At 38.0% G+C, this 13,958-nt stretch overlaps 1 protein-coding gene across 3 annotated transcripts in view; it reads right to left on the bottom strand.

Moving 5' to 3' along the window:
* Positions 1 to 8,486: 8,486 nt before the first annotated feature.
* Positions 8,487 to 13,958, bottom strand: part of LOC144593976 (protein LYRIC-like) — a 47,840-nt gene continuing 42,368 nt past the window's right edge. For 2 of the 3 annotated variants that reach the window (XM_078400115.1, XM_078400116.1), the window contains 2 exons: positions 11,812 to 11,950; positions 8,487 to 10,672 (listed from right to left, as the gene is read on the bottom strand). In XM_078400115.1, the coding sequence (XP_078256241.1) occupies positions 10,605 to 10,672; positions 11,812 to 11,950 (207 nt within the window). In that variant the 3' untranslated portion in view covers positions 8,487 to 10,604. Of the gene's footprint in view, positions 10,673 to 11,811; positions 11,951 to 13,601; positions 13,715 to 13,958 lie in introns of all 3 variants that reach the window. The other variant, XM_078400117.1, reaches the window with a different exon arrangement.

Raw genomic sequence — 13,958 nt, 5'->3', positions numbered from 1 at the left:
CATTCCTTCTCTCCAGAGATGCTCTGTCCCGCTGAGTTACTCCAGCTTTATGTGTCTACCTTCGATTTAAACCAGCATCTGCAGTTCTTTCCTACACAGAGATTCCCTCTACCCGCTCTCCTCCACCCTTTTCAGCAATTTAAAACAAACTTGTGTACTCCACTCTGTCAGAGTAAGGGCACACGGAAATTGGAGGAACAGCACCTCATATTTCACAACCCAGCGGCATGAATATTGATTTCTCGAACTTCAAGTCACCCTTGCTTTCTGTCTCTCACCGTCCCTCTCCCACCCCAGTCATCTTGCTAATGTCACTATTTGTATTCCCTCATTGTCACCACGTCCCCAGCCAACAATGGACCATTTCCTGAGTCATCGATGCATGCTCTGCTTTGTTCTGCACCTTCCCTTGCCTCTAGTGTCCCCCTCCCTGACTCTGTCTGATGAAGGGTCTCTACCGGAAAAGTTGCCCATTCCTTTTCTCCGAAGATGCTGCCTGACCCACTAAGTTACTCCAGCATTTTGTGACTATCTTTTGTGTTCTCACTATTACAGTACTGAGATATGGTCTCTATTCTGAGACATTCACCTCTGTTTCTCTTTCCCCATATACTGCCTGACCTGCTGGGCGTTTCCAGCATTTTCTGTTTTGTTTTGTTATGTTATGAAACCAATGCACGTTAAAATTACTTATGATATTACTACCTCTTGTGTGAATTTTAAGGGTGTCAAAGGTTACTGGGAGAAGGCAGCAGAATGGGACTGAGAAGGAAAGCTATATTAGTCATGATTGAATGGCGGAGTATAGGCCTAATTCTGCTCCTGTCTTATGAACTTATGAAATTCATATACTCATGTTCTACAGTGACGTGCAAATAAATTTAATTCAATAAATTTAGCAATGTGTGTGGCAGGAAAAATCCCCAAACAATACAATAATTCTGTTCAGAGGTTGGATTATTAGGTGTCTAGTTGACTTGAGTGGGACAGCAATAAAACTTTCCATTAGATACTATTACAAACCCAAAAGTTCATGTTAGACGAGCAGAATTAGGCCATATGGCCAATTACTCCGCCATTCAATCATGGCTGATCTATCTTTCTTTCTTAACCCCAGTCTCCTGCCTTCTCACCATAACCCCTGACACCCTTACTAATCAAGAATTTGTCAATCTACACCTTAAAAGTATCCATTGACTTGGCCTCTACAAGTGTCCGTGGCAATGAATTCCACAGATTCACCATCCTCTCACTAAGCAAATTCCTCCTCATCTCCTTTCTAAAAGTACCTCCTTTTATTCTGAGGCTATTGCCTCTGGTCCTAAACTCTCCCACTAATGGAAACATCCTCTTCACGTCCATCCTATCCAGGTCTTTCGCTGTCCAGTAAGTTTCAATGAATTCTCTTAAAAGTTCACATTATTCCTTGTACAGTATTTCCTTTCTACCATATATTGCTGAAGCATAATCTTGGAGTTACCATTTTTGAATGCGATCCAAAATTATCTGCCTTTGATTTCATAATGCATGTTACACTGAGACAGAAATAAAATGCTCTTCAACCAAGTCATTATTTTTTCTGGATACATTTCTTTATTCAAGATCTTCCAGGTTGCATCAAGCAGTCTTTGAAAAATTGTTGAGACATTTCATCGCTGCTCTATTTAGGAGGACTACAGTATTCATACTTCGTTTAATGAATCCTTCATTGTGAAAGACTAGATGTATAAACTAACATGACTTAGTCTGTGAATTTGCATATATTATCAATCATGTGATGGGACCAGGATGATTCCTGCCCCTTCAAATAAGTCAAACCTAGTTTGTGAAAATAAAAAGCACAGAAACTAGTCATTCACTCAGAGATTGCTTTGCTTTACTACACTTTTCACTACATTTATCCTCACTTTTCTTCAGGAGACTACAGTGCCCAGGTAACGTATAGATAATGGGGAGAGCAACAAGTTGCCCCTGAGGTTGTTGCCATGGTAACCAGGCACTTGAATAAGCACAAAGATTTGATCTTGGAGAGGTAAACAAAATACAGAGTAACAAGGACACCAGACGCAGGTCACTGGAGGAGAGTGGTTATCAGCGATGTTCACTTGTAAAGTTTGAAAATAATTGAATTTTAAGGACCTTCCTCTCCTGTACCCTATCTAGACTCACACTGATTTTTTTCCCTCCCCCTCTAAAGTGAATATCTATACACTTGTGAAGTTGTACCTTGTATATGAATGTACATAAAATTGCTATGCTATACACAATCAAAGTGAACATCTGTGGACCAGTTCCTTGAGGTAATGGGCCTTCTCTTTTCTTTTTCAAAGGTAATAAAGTACTTCCCCATTTGACCAGTGTGTGCGAGTGATTCTCTTGCTCCACAACATAGGCATAAGGAATGTACAGGGGAGTTCTGAAAATACCCCGATCAATCTTATGGGATTTATCTTACAGAGAACTACATCAGTATGTAGTCCAGACTGTCAGAGCCAACGATTCCCCGAATAGAAACTGAACATTATTTGGGAGTGAAGGCAGAGCTTTGACCCTGAAGTTACAACACACAGGACAGCCTGTAACATGCCTCAACTACTAATTTTAGGTAGCAAACTGTTGAAACCTGAACGTTTTCCTAACAAATCATATGTTTTATGACATGGAAGGCTATTTGGCCCACTGAGCTATGTTAATTTTCACAAAAAACGTATGATGCCGTACTGTGGTGACATTTTACAAGCAGCACAATTAGACAGGTTCAAATATTACAGTTCTGTATTTCTATGGATAAAAGAAACATCATAAATCAGTACTGTAACTGATAAGCTGCAAGTCCATTTAAATGGATTAACTTTATTATGATCTTACCACCTGTAAGGAAATCCCCATGTACGGAGAAATCGCTGACCTCATGTAAGAACACACTTACAAAGAATACAGTGCCAGGAAGACCTCCATTGTGTTCGGGAATATGATCGACGGGGCGGCCTGCAAGTAAGACTGAAGCGCAAGTAATGACTTGGTCGTCATGGACAAGTTGGGCTAAAGGGCCTGTTTTCAAGCTATAATACTCTATGGCTATAAACCTGCCTCACATTAGGGATCAGGATTGAAAGTTATCCTTATTAGCAACATCCACACAGAATAACATTGTCTTCATTGTTCAATTGTATTATTGTGGAAGATGAAATAGTTGGCTGTTGCCCTAAGGAAACAAGGGGGTGAACAAAACCCTGTCCTCATCAATGGAGCTGCTGCAGAGATGGTCACTAACTTCAGGTTTCTAGGTATCCACATCACCAACAACCTAACCTAGTCTCTTCACAATGATTCGGTGACTAAGAAAGTGCATCAGCTTCTTAGGTGTCTAAATAGACTCGGCATGTCCATGAAGATTTTCTCGAAAGTCTACAGATGCACTCCAGGAAATATTTTGATGGGTTGCATCTCAGCCCGATATGGCAACTGCTCTGCTCTTGATTGCCTGAACCTGCAGGGAGTGTGAATACCACCCAGTCCATCACAGCTCATCACTTACTTAAATCCATTCTGTCTTCATAGTGTATTGCATGAGAAAGACTGAAAATATCATCAAGGATGCCTGCCAACCTGGTCATTCCCTTTTCTTGCTTGTACCTCTGCAAATAGATAAAAGAGCTTCACAGCTAAGATGTCCAGACTTATGAACAGCTTCTTCCCCATTGCTATCAGACTCTTGAACCAATCACCTTTTTACATCTGCTTCTCACAGATGCTGTCATGTACTCTTACTCTTATCTCTACCTCATTCAGTTAATTGGCTATTAGACTTTGATTTTTTGTTGCACTATTTTTTATTGCAATCTTGCACCATTATGCCATTTTGCACATGTATTTGTTTCATTTATCATTCCTGTATGTATTCTGTGTACTCTGTTAGTTTCATGTGAAAAAGGAATTTCACTGCACCCAGGTGTATATCACAATAAATTAATCTAATTTTAAGAAAATGGAGAAACAAGAAACTGCAGATACTGATTTACAAAAAAAAGACACAATGTGGGCTGGAGTAACTCAGCGGGTCAGGCAGCATCTCTGGAACATGGACAGGTGCTGTTTCGGATCAAGACCATTCTCGGGGTTCTTCGGGACCGAGAAAATGTTCTCTGGATATGCTGCCTGACCCACTGAGTTACTCCAGCACTGTGTCTAGAAAAATGAATCCTGATTCCCATAAGCATTCATTAGGCCACTGAAGAATCTCTTTATTGATCCATACCGTGCTCTTTGAATGCTTACATTAAAATGGTTATGAATTCTGCAGGCATCTCAAATAGAGCACATGGTGAGAACTCTTTCAATAGTAAAATCTGTGTTTGTGTTCCTACTGCTTTGCTAGTAGGAGCTGCTTCTAGTTTACTGGCCTCTACCATAAACATATATGTACATAACATAGATGAAGTCTGTCTTATGACTGTACTTTCAAACTGTATCTATCTTGTTTTCATTACATTTTCATTTCAAACCTGATGTAATAATTACATTATCCTCAGCAGTGAATATAAACATAGCACAAAAAGTAAGGACATTTGTGTTTGGTAGATTATTTCTTTGTTGTAACAATGCTTCTTGGCAATAAATCTTATACCGTTGGAAAGCCTGTTTATTTCCCTTTTAAATGGTGCCACATTTGTAAGGAACATGCATTTGTGGGATGAGCAGCAGAGCTGAGTATATGGGTTGCGCCCATGAAAAATTTGCCAAATCTTCTCTGCCAATGCCAAACAGCTTATTCTGCCATTGACTCTTGTTCGGTGTTCTTTGGTGGATTGGATGATTGTAGTCTGAAGAAACAAGACATATTGGCAATTTAACAATTTATTCATTTAATAAACAGGAGCCACAGTAGCGTGTGGAAGAACCATACACAGCCATAACAGCCTGGCACCTCCTCCTCATGCTGGTCACCAGCCTGGTCACACACTGTTGTGGGATGGCATCCCATTCTTGTCAGCACCTGGGGGTACCAGAAGCTCAAAACAAGAGTCAATAGCAACAGCAGAATAAGCTGTTTGGCATTGGCAGAGAAGATTTGGCAAATTTTTCATGGGCGCAACCCACATACTCAGCTCTGCTGCTCATCCCACAAATGCATGTTCCTTACAAATGTGGCACCATTTAAAAGGGAAATAAACAGGCTTTCCAACGGTATAAGATTTATTGCCAAGAAGCATTGTTACAACAAAGAAATAATCTACCAAACACAAATTTCCTTACTTTTTGTGCTATGTTTAGTAGTAAGTTATCTACAAAACTGCTTTTTGAAATTACAATGCTGACTAATCTTTAATTTAGATAATCCAAATGCTTCATTGTATTTCTCAGAATACAAGCAGCAATAGGATCCACTCTACAGCTTGCTTTATTTGAGAACAATTGATCACTCAGACAAGCATTGCAGACACCGTCTGAAATATGGTCAGGAAGGGGCTCTTATCTCAGAATTGAATACAGAATGACGGCTGAGGAATAAGACACATCACAACTGCTGCAGTTGCAGAATTACGGTGGCTGCAATCTGCAAGATTATCAAGAATATAAAATTCAGAAAATTGTGTGAAATCCCATTCAGTTATTAGTTTAACAGTGATCATACTCTCAGTCCAAACAACTCCTTTCAAAAGGGAAAAGGGTGCAAAACAAAGATCCCTTACCAACCTATTCCTTCTGCAAGTCACACCTGAAAATAAAGGTCGATGAGATCTTGGAAAACATGGGTCCATTCCCCTCAGCAGAGGTAGACATCGATTATGAAATTATTTATTTTCTTCAGTGTGTCAGTGCAGCCTTTAGCTGACTAAGAAAAAAAAGCCAATGGCTTTTCTTTCCCAAGATCTAACATGATTAAAATCCCGGATGATCTTGGGAAAGAAAAGCTATTAGCTATTTTTTTAAATCCTAGTTGCCTGCAATTACACCAGGTGGGAGATTAAAACCCTGCCATAGTTTTCTATTTTCTCATCTCACTCCTTCACTACTTCTCCCTATTGGTAATAACAAATCATCCCATATTCACACCTTAACTCACTACCTGCACTTACCTCGGTATGAGCATAAAGGCTGTGAATCTTAAAATTAATCTTAAGACCATTGCACAATGTGCTGCAAGACATTAGTGATTGTTTGCTGCAGTGGGGAAACGACACAATAATTTGCCCTTGATTTTACTTACAATGGCTATTTTTTGAAAACGTCATGCTGTAATATCTCCTCACATTCTCATTCTTTGTTCTCGAAGTCTCTCCAGTTCTATGTTCTCCTTGTTACTGATTCTGCTACCTCTTCTCTTCCATTCACAACTTCAAAGGCATCCAAATTCACAGACCTGTCTTTCACTATTTTGTTGAACCAATTCTTAAGAAGAATCCTTATTGACATGTCACATAACTCAGTCTTCAAAACTAATGGATAGTGAATCATCACTGTCCACTTAGTCACACAATGAACCTACAGCATAATCAGACTGATGAGAATCCCCCTCAAATGCCAAACAAGCTTTTAGTTTAGCTTAAGTGTGTAGAGATACAGCGTGGAAACAGGCCCACTGAGTTCGCACCGACCAGCAATCTCCGCACATTAACACAATCCTACACACTAGGGACAATTTACATTTATACCAATTAACCTACATACCTGTACATCTTTGGAGTGTGGAAGGAAACTGAAAATCTCAGAGAAAACCCCCACAGAGAACATACAAACTTGCACAGATGGCACCCATAGTGATCAAACCCGGGTTTCTGGCGTTTTAAGGCAGCAACTCTACCACTGCGCCACCGTGCCGCCAAAATACTAGTGTTTCCACATATTAGTGTCATATTTTGCTAGTTACAAGAACTGATGAATCGGCACATCCTAGCATCAAGTTCAAAAATGACACCAGATTCAGGCATGTATTCATTAACCCAGTAGATGACTTGACAGGAATATCAAAGGAATATTCAGGTAAATATGTCTTTGGATGTACTCGTGAAACAATTTGCAAAATGAATCTTCTGGAGTTAGTCTTTTTTTGCACTTGCTTTACATTCAAAACAGGTGAAGTAGCATCAAAGACACACAGAATTGTAATACCCGTAAGGCCTTCAGAATTGGCAAAGCTTGTTTTCCATACCTATTGTGAATATTAGGCCTATGTAACAAAGAACAAAACAATATATTTTCTTTTCTTTAATTACAGTATTTGACATTTATTTAAATTGGAAAATGCACAGATTGATGTCTCACAATGGCATAATAACTCACAACTATATGCACTTTAAAAGGGCACGTACTTTGAAATACAGTTAATAAAGTTTAAAAGTCGAAATCAACACTTTGTGAACTGACAAGTTTCCTGTTATTTTGCGTCAGTTAAAATGAAGATAATTTCTTTCAGGTTACCTGTTGGCGCCAAACATTTGACTTAAAGCTTCAAAGCAAATGTGCAGTACTTGAGGAGGGAAGTGATTATTTTAAAGGACAGTATTGCTTTTGTTGACCTACTGAATATTATTCCCTACATCTGTACCTTCAAATGAAGGTTGTGGTAATGAAGAAATAATATAGGTTAGGATGGATAACAAATTAATGAGGTGGTTCATCAATGCAAACAAACAGAAATAAATTCTTGCCTGCCAATTTTCTTCCTTTTTTCCCTGAAGGCACAAGCTTACTTAAATGTATGGTTTGAAGGGTCCCAACAGCTGTCCGTTATTGCCGAAATAGATACTTTTCAAATAACATTTTAGACAATATCTGCAGGTAGATTACGTGACAGGTACACTTGATCCTTTCATCAAAAGATTTTTTTTCAATGTTGTAGAATTAAACGGTAATACAGACATTCGGGGGGAAAAAAAGTCTGGTTATAAAAACCGAGCAACTTATTTTCAGACCAGTTTTAAATAAAGAACCACTCCGCATTTTGAGTAGGGAATCCATAAGATTCAGAAAACCGTAATTCAAATATGAAAATCACAAGTAATTTAGTTACAGAAAACATATAATTGTTTGTCAAACAATTTGGTTTTGCCACAAATACTTAGCAGAAAATCGGGTAAACAGACACTTCCTTCAGATTTTAAAGTTTCCCAAACTATAAAGAAATACATACAGATTTTGCATGCAACCTTCTTAAACCAGTAATGAAAATGGAGAAACAATCCTTACACTGGATTTTATGGTTATATAAACATTTGAATCAAACATCACTTTATAACATTAGCTACACTGTTAACATCATTAGCTACAATATAATTTCATGTTCAATTTAATATTTGATATAACATAATTGCAGCTCAATGTTTTTATTTTTAAAAAGCCAGGAGCTGAACTAAACACAAAATACATAAATTTGATTTCCATAACAGACTGAAGTCAGATATTTTGAAAGAAAATTTGAAACATTTTCATGAAAAAAGTCTTCATGAAAAATAAAAATGTAGATGCTACATCATATTAATTCTACATAAACCGCTGATGTTGCAGGAGAGCAAAAAGTAAAACACCGAGTTATAAAAGGGAAGCAAATACTGCTTTAAACAAAATAGTGAATGTTTTAAAATCTTCTATAAAATTGTTAAGTCAACATTAAGGCTAATATGGCCACTACATGACCTGGTAAAAAGTCGTACAACTGGAGGAAAAAAATGTTTTTACACAGTCAGAACATTCAGGACCTTGCTATAGTTTATCACTGATTGATTAAAAAAATGTAATAGGAGAGCAATTGTAGCAAACACCTCAATAAATATGGATAGTTTCATTGTTTGCAAAGAGTAAATATTATATTTAAGGAAACTGGCTTTGGAGGTATTGGTTGTATAAAACTAGCAGGCCACCTACATTAAACAATAGGTTGGCCTGACTTCAAATTGCCCTATAATTAATTTTTATTTCAAATAAAACTGGAAATTCTACCATTATCTTACATAGGTTTATGCCTAATATTAAATACATTCACAAATAATGCAAACTATGAACACATAGGGAAGTTACAAGTGCTAATTTAATTACTGTAAGGTAAATTGCTCGATGTGCCTTTGCCTCCTATATGGTCTATTATGCTGGATTGCCTTTTTATTTTATTAAATTCTCACACCATTGACATAAGATTCAGTCACAACAACTAAAATGTAAATTCCCTTTGTTTAAATAATTATCCTTCTTTTTGCAAAGGTCACATGTCTCAGGAGATTGCACTGTTTTGTCACAGTAGTGATCGACAGTAGTAACCACACTGGATGGTACTGGAAAATAGCACGTGTCAAATTGTTGAAAGTTCACACAAACTGGCTGAACTTCAAATGTCAAAATGTAGGCCATTACACTTATATTGTAAGGCTTAGTGCCTACAAATTGAGCTTATAATTTATTACGGTGACCGTGTTAAATTTTGAAACAGTGACATGTCAGAACAACAAAGCTGTGAAAAAGTGTATTATTTTAAAAGTTTCCAATGATCAACCTGATTAATTCTTACAACTGCTATCTTTATTCAGGAACCATGGTAGATTTCTAGCAAAGTGTTTTAAAAGATCACATTTCCATGCTCACTTTAAAACTGTGCTATAAATCCCTAGAAATGGTGGTATTGAAGCCGCGTTTATACCACTACAGTCAATAAATAATACCAAATTAAAATTCACTTTTGATTAGTATAAAAAACACTTCCATGAGTGGTGTCCATTAAATCACTTAATATGATCAGTCTTTATGATCTATTCTGCTGTCTTTACTATCTATTCTGTTGTCTCAGATTATTTCTCTCTTTGTTTTACATAAGCTTTACAACTAAAACAGTCTGATATAGAGAACTTTTAAAGACAAAGAAACAAATTAAAAATGATCAGCACCATGGACAAAATGGTACAACAGATTTAGGGTAGGTAGGGGTGGGTTCTATGGCAAGCTCCCCTGCACACTTTACAAAAAGGATTTAGTGCATTTTTATCCCAAAAGATGCAAAATTATATTACTTAAATCTTAAATCTGGACAAGCAAGATTACTGAATAATACATGAAGTGCTATATTGCTCTGAACTGACAGTGGACAAATGGCAGGCTTTGTTTTTTAGTTTCATCCTGTCTACAAGAAACCAGTATTATGATTTAAAACACAGTAATTTCAAAAGTACAATTTCACAATAGGACACAAAACATCCGTTCTTGAATATATCAAGAGCAGTTTTTAACGGATTTTAATTAAATATGCAACAATTTTTTTTAAAAAAATTAACATTTAGCCTATTTTTATACTGCCATAAATCACAGCCATTGGAAGTGGAAAAGCTACTTTGCATTCTATGTTGCGTTAGAATAGAAAAGTTGACAAAGTACAGAGGCAATGCATCCCTTTTGTGGCTGGCTGTTACCAGTCGGTAACAATGACCACGTGCATTTACCAACATCTTTTGTGGCTTCCATAACTACATCAGAGTTTCTTATTTATTAGTCCCTTTATTTCATTTTATGGACTTAGTGCATTGCTTCCTGCAGCAGAATGCCTGTACTTAATTTAGTAGTAACTGATGACAATTTCAGTATTAAAATCTGAACCATTGCATGAATAAAAAAAGGCTGCATCAGGTTTCTCTTCTGGCTTTCATTTTCCTCTTCTCTGTTTTGGCACAGTCTAAAGTGAAGCCATTTTCTGTGATAAATTTAAAAAAAACGAGAATGATTAATGTTTTTTAGATTTTTTTCAGAATAATTTGCCAACTGCCCATAGCATGTTTCAACTCTTTCATTGGAGGACATTTTAATAAAATTATCCCCTCTCCTGTTAAGATTCAGAAATTGTTATTTGTCCAGTAATTTAAGAGTTGCTGCCTCAGTGCCAGAAATCAGGGTTCGATCCTGATCTTGGGTACTGTCTGCGCAGAGTTTGCATGTTCTCCCTGTGACCATAAGAGATTCCTCCAGGTGCTCCAGTTTCCTCCCAAATCCCAAAGAAGTGCGGGTTTGTAGGTTAATTGCCGCTTATCCACTGCCACTAGTGTTTAAGCAGTATATGAGAAAGTGGGATAATATAGAATTAGTGGGAATGAGTGTGGACCAGGTGGGCTAAAGGGTTTGTTTCATGTTGTATTTCTCCAAATGAAACAACTAAAATGCTGATATTACTCATGTGTGCTTCACATAAAATTGAAATTGCAATTATAAAGAAGAAACAGAATTTTTAACAAACTGATCCAGCAAGGATTTACAAGCAATTGCAGGTCTCTGATCTAATGTGTACAATGGCTCTCTCAGATTCCAATGGCTGAAGGTAACAAGAAGATGAAAAGGTGCAGGGGCAGCCAGTGGCATAAAGGCCCTGCCTGGTTTAACGACAGCACACAATTTAACCAAAAAACATTGAGACTTGGGGAACCACTCTATGTAAGAACAAAATTACAATTGGACTGCATGGCAAATTACGTTATGCTTGCATTTTCAAAAGGATGATATTTAAATTTGTTGGCTGTTATACAATGATGGCTTTTGCTTTAGTAAACAATTCAAAACCAAAGTGCTGATACAGCAATAATTTTTTTTCAAATGAAAATGGTTAACAAATTCCATCAAAATGAGGAATCATGAAAAACAGGAAATGTCAACCAAGCACATTTAAATGGAATCGCTGTATCACACAAAATTTGAGTGGTTTTGTTTGTAGCACGAGTGACTCTTTCACATTCCTGCGGATATTTAAAAAATCTGACTCATTGGTATTATCAATGCTTTGTTTTATTAACACTAGAAAAATAAGATATTTAATCCTCAAGTAGTTTAAATCACTTCGCTTACTTTTACTGGATGATGTGCTGGCCCCATGATTGGAAAGAGCAATCTCTGTCAAGCACTGCTCCACTTCAATTCCTGATCTTTGCGACATTTCCTTCAGATCCACATCTGCCAGAAATGTATTTTGAGAACCATCTCGGAGCTATCACAAAAAAACAGTGTGATTAGCTCTACTGCAGGAACAATGTAACAATAACAGAGATAACTTCTCTATTAATGTGCTGAGATGTTACAATGGTTTTCACAGATACATCTATTATATTACTAAACCTCTCTGTTTGTTTGTTATTCTGAGGGTCTGAGGGATGTTATCCGATGTCTGTGATGTAACCGTATTTCTGTGCCCCGTCACACGATAGCGTGACAATTCTAGGATCACCTTACTCACCTTTGTCCTGGGGACCCTTTCATCCAAGTTTAATTCAAATTGGTCTTATATTTTTAAAGTTAGAGATTTTAAAGTTTAAAAATAATCTAAAAAAACTGATTTCTTGCCATGTTCAGCATGTGACGTCACAATGGGACCCGCTCGAGTGACGGCCAATGAGGGAGGGGTCCAGGGATTTGCGGCCAATGGGGGGGGGGTGACTTTAACGAATGTGCTCAACCCCTTCGCGCCTGACCTTCCTCCCATGGTGCAGTGCGACGCCAGAGGTGGAGGGATTGTCATTATATATCTATAGCATATCTCATTATTTTAGTACGGTTTATCATTTAAGAGCATGAGAGGTGGGCATCTTATAAACAGGACAGAATTCAGAAATTCAACTTCACATCAGTCCCACAATGTTTTGTTCTATCTCTTCCATCATTCTACACAAAACAGATCTTTACCAAAAAAGAAAGTGCTGGAGCAACTCAGTGGTTAGGCAGCATTTGTGGAGTGTATGGATATTTCAGGTCAGGATCCTTTACCAGACCGATGTTGTGGTGAGGGGGGGGGGGGGGGGGGAGAGAATGAAAGCTGGAAAAAGAGGGAGGGGTTAAAGGGAAATGGAAGAATGGGGAATGGGAGGGGTGGGAAATGAGTGTACATAGGAGGGGAAAGGAGAAAGATCAGTAGTCGGGCATTGCTTGAAATTGGAGAATTCAATGTTCATACGATTGAACTTTATTTATCCCAGGAGGGAAATTAATTAGAATCTTTGGGTTGTAAGCTACTCAAGCAGAATATAAGGTACTGTTCTTCCATTTTGTGTGTGGCATTACAGACATTGGAGGAGGCAAAGGACAAAAAGGTCGGTATGGGAGTGGGAAGAAGAGTTAAAATGATTAGCAACCAGGAGCTCCAGCAGGCATTGATAGACAGAGGACAATTGTTTGGTGAAACGGTCACCTAGTCTCACTGATGTAGTGGAGACCACATCAGGGACACCAAATGCAACAGATAAAATTGAAAGAGGTGCAAATGAATCTCTGTCTCACCTGGAAAGGCTGCTGAGGTCCCTGGATGGATGTTTGAGAGCAGGTGCAGGGACAAGTGTTGCATCTCCTGCAGTTGCAGAAGAAAGTGCCTGGGGAGGTGGGGGGCAGGGTTGTGTTGGAAAGGAAACAAGTGGTGGAGAGTGGTCTTTACAGAAAGTGAGGGGAGAGAAAGCAAGGGCACAAATGTGCGAAACAGGAGAGACATTTGAGGGCTCAGAAAAGCAGGTGGGGTACCACATTTAATGATGAAAGAGGACATCTCGGATGTCCTGGAGTGAAAAGCCTCATCTTGGGAACAGTGGTGGAGACAGAACAATTGAGAGTAAGTGATTCATCTTTGCAAGAGGCAGGGTGGAAGCTTTACCAACCTTATTTATTTCTGCCTCCATTAGAATGAAATGGACCTCCAAAGAACCATCAGTTACTGGAAGGGTTTTCTCTGGTTCATTATGATATTTAGAATTGAGGAAAATAATTGTAACTTTTTATTTTGTTTTTCTTAATCTTAATTTCTTAAAAATTGAGTTATGTCAAAACTAAGGGCAACTTTCTTATTTTTAAATAATTCTATTGGGCCAAACACACGCAAGTGGGACTAGTTTAGATGGGGCATCTTGCTCATGTTTGACCCATGTCACTCTAAACCTTTTCAATCCATGTACGTGTCCAAGTTTCTTTTAAATGCTGTTATAGTACCTGCTTCAACTACCTCCTCTGGCAGCTTG

The sequence above is a fragment of the Rhinoraja longicauda genome, chromosome 5, assembly GCF_053455715.1.
Source record: "Rhinoraja longicauda isolate Sanriku21f chromosome 5, sRhiLon1.1, whole genome shotgun sequence".
In the NCBI taxonomy this organism is placed as follows: Eukaryota; Metazoa; Chordata; class Chondrichthyes; order Rajiformes; family Arhynchobatidae; genus Rhinoraja; species Rhinoraja longicauda.
This window is presented reverse-complemented; position numbering and strand designations above follow the sequence as displayed.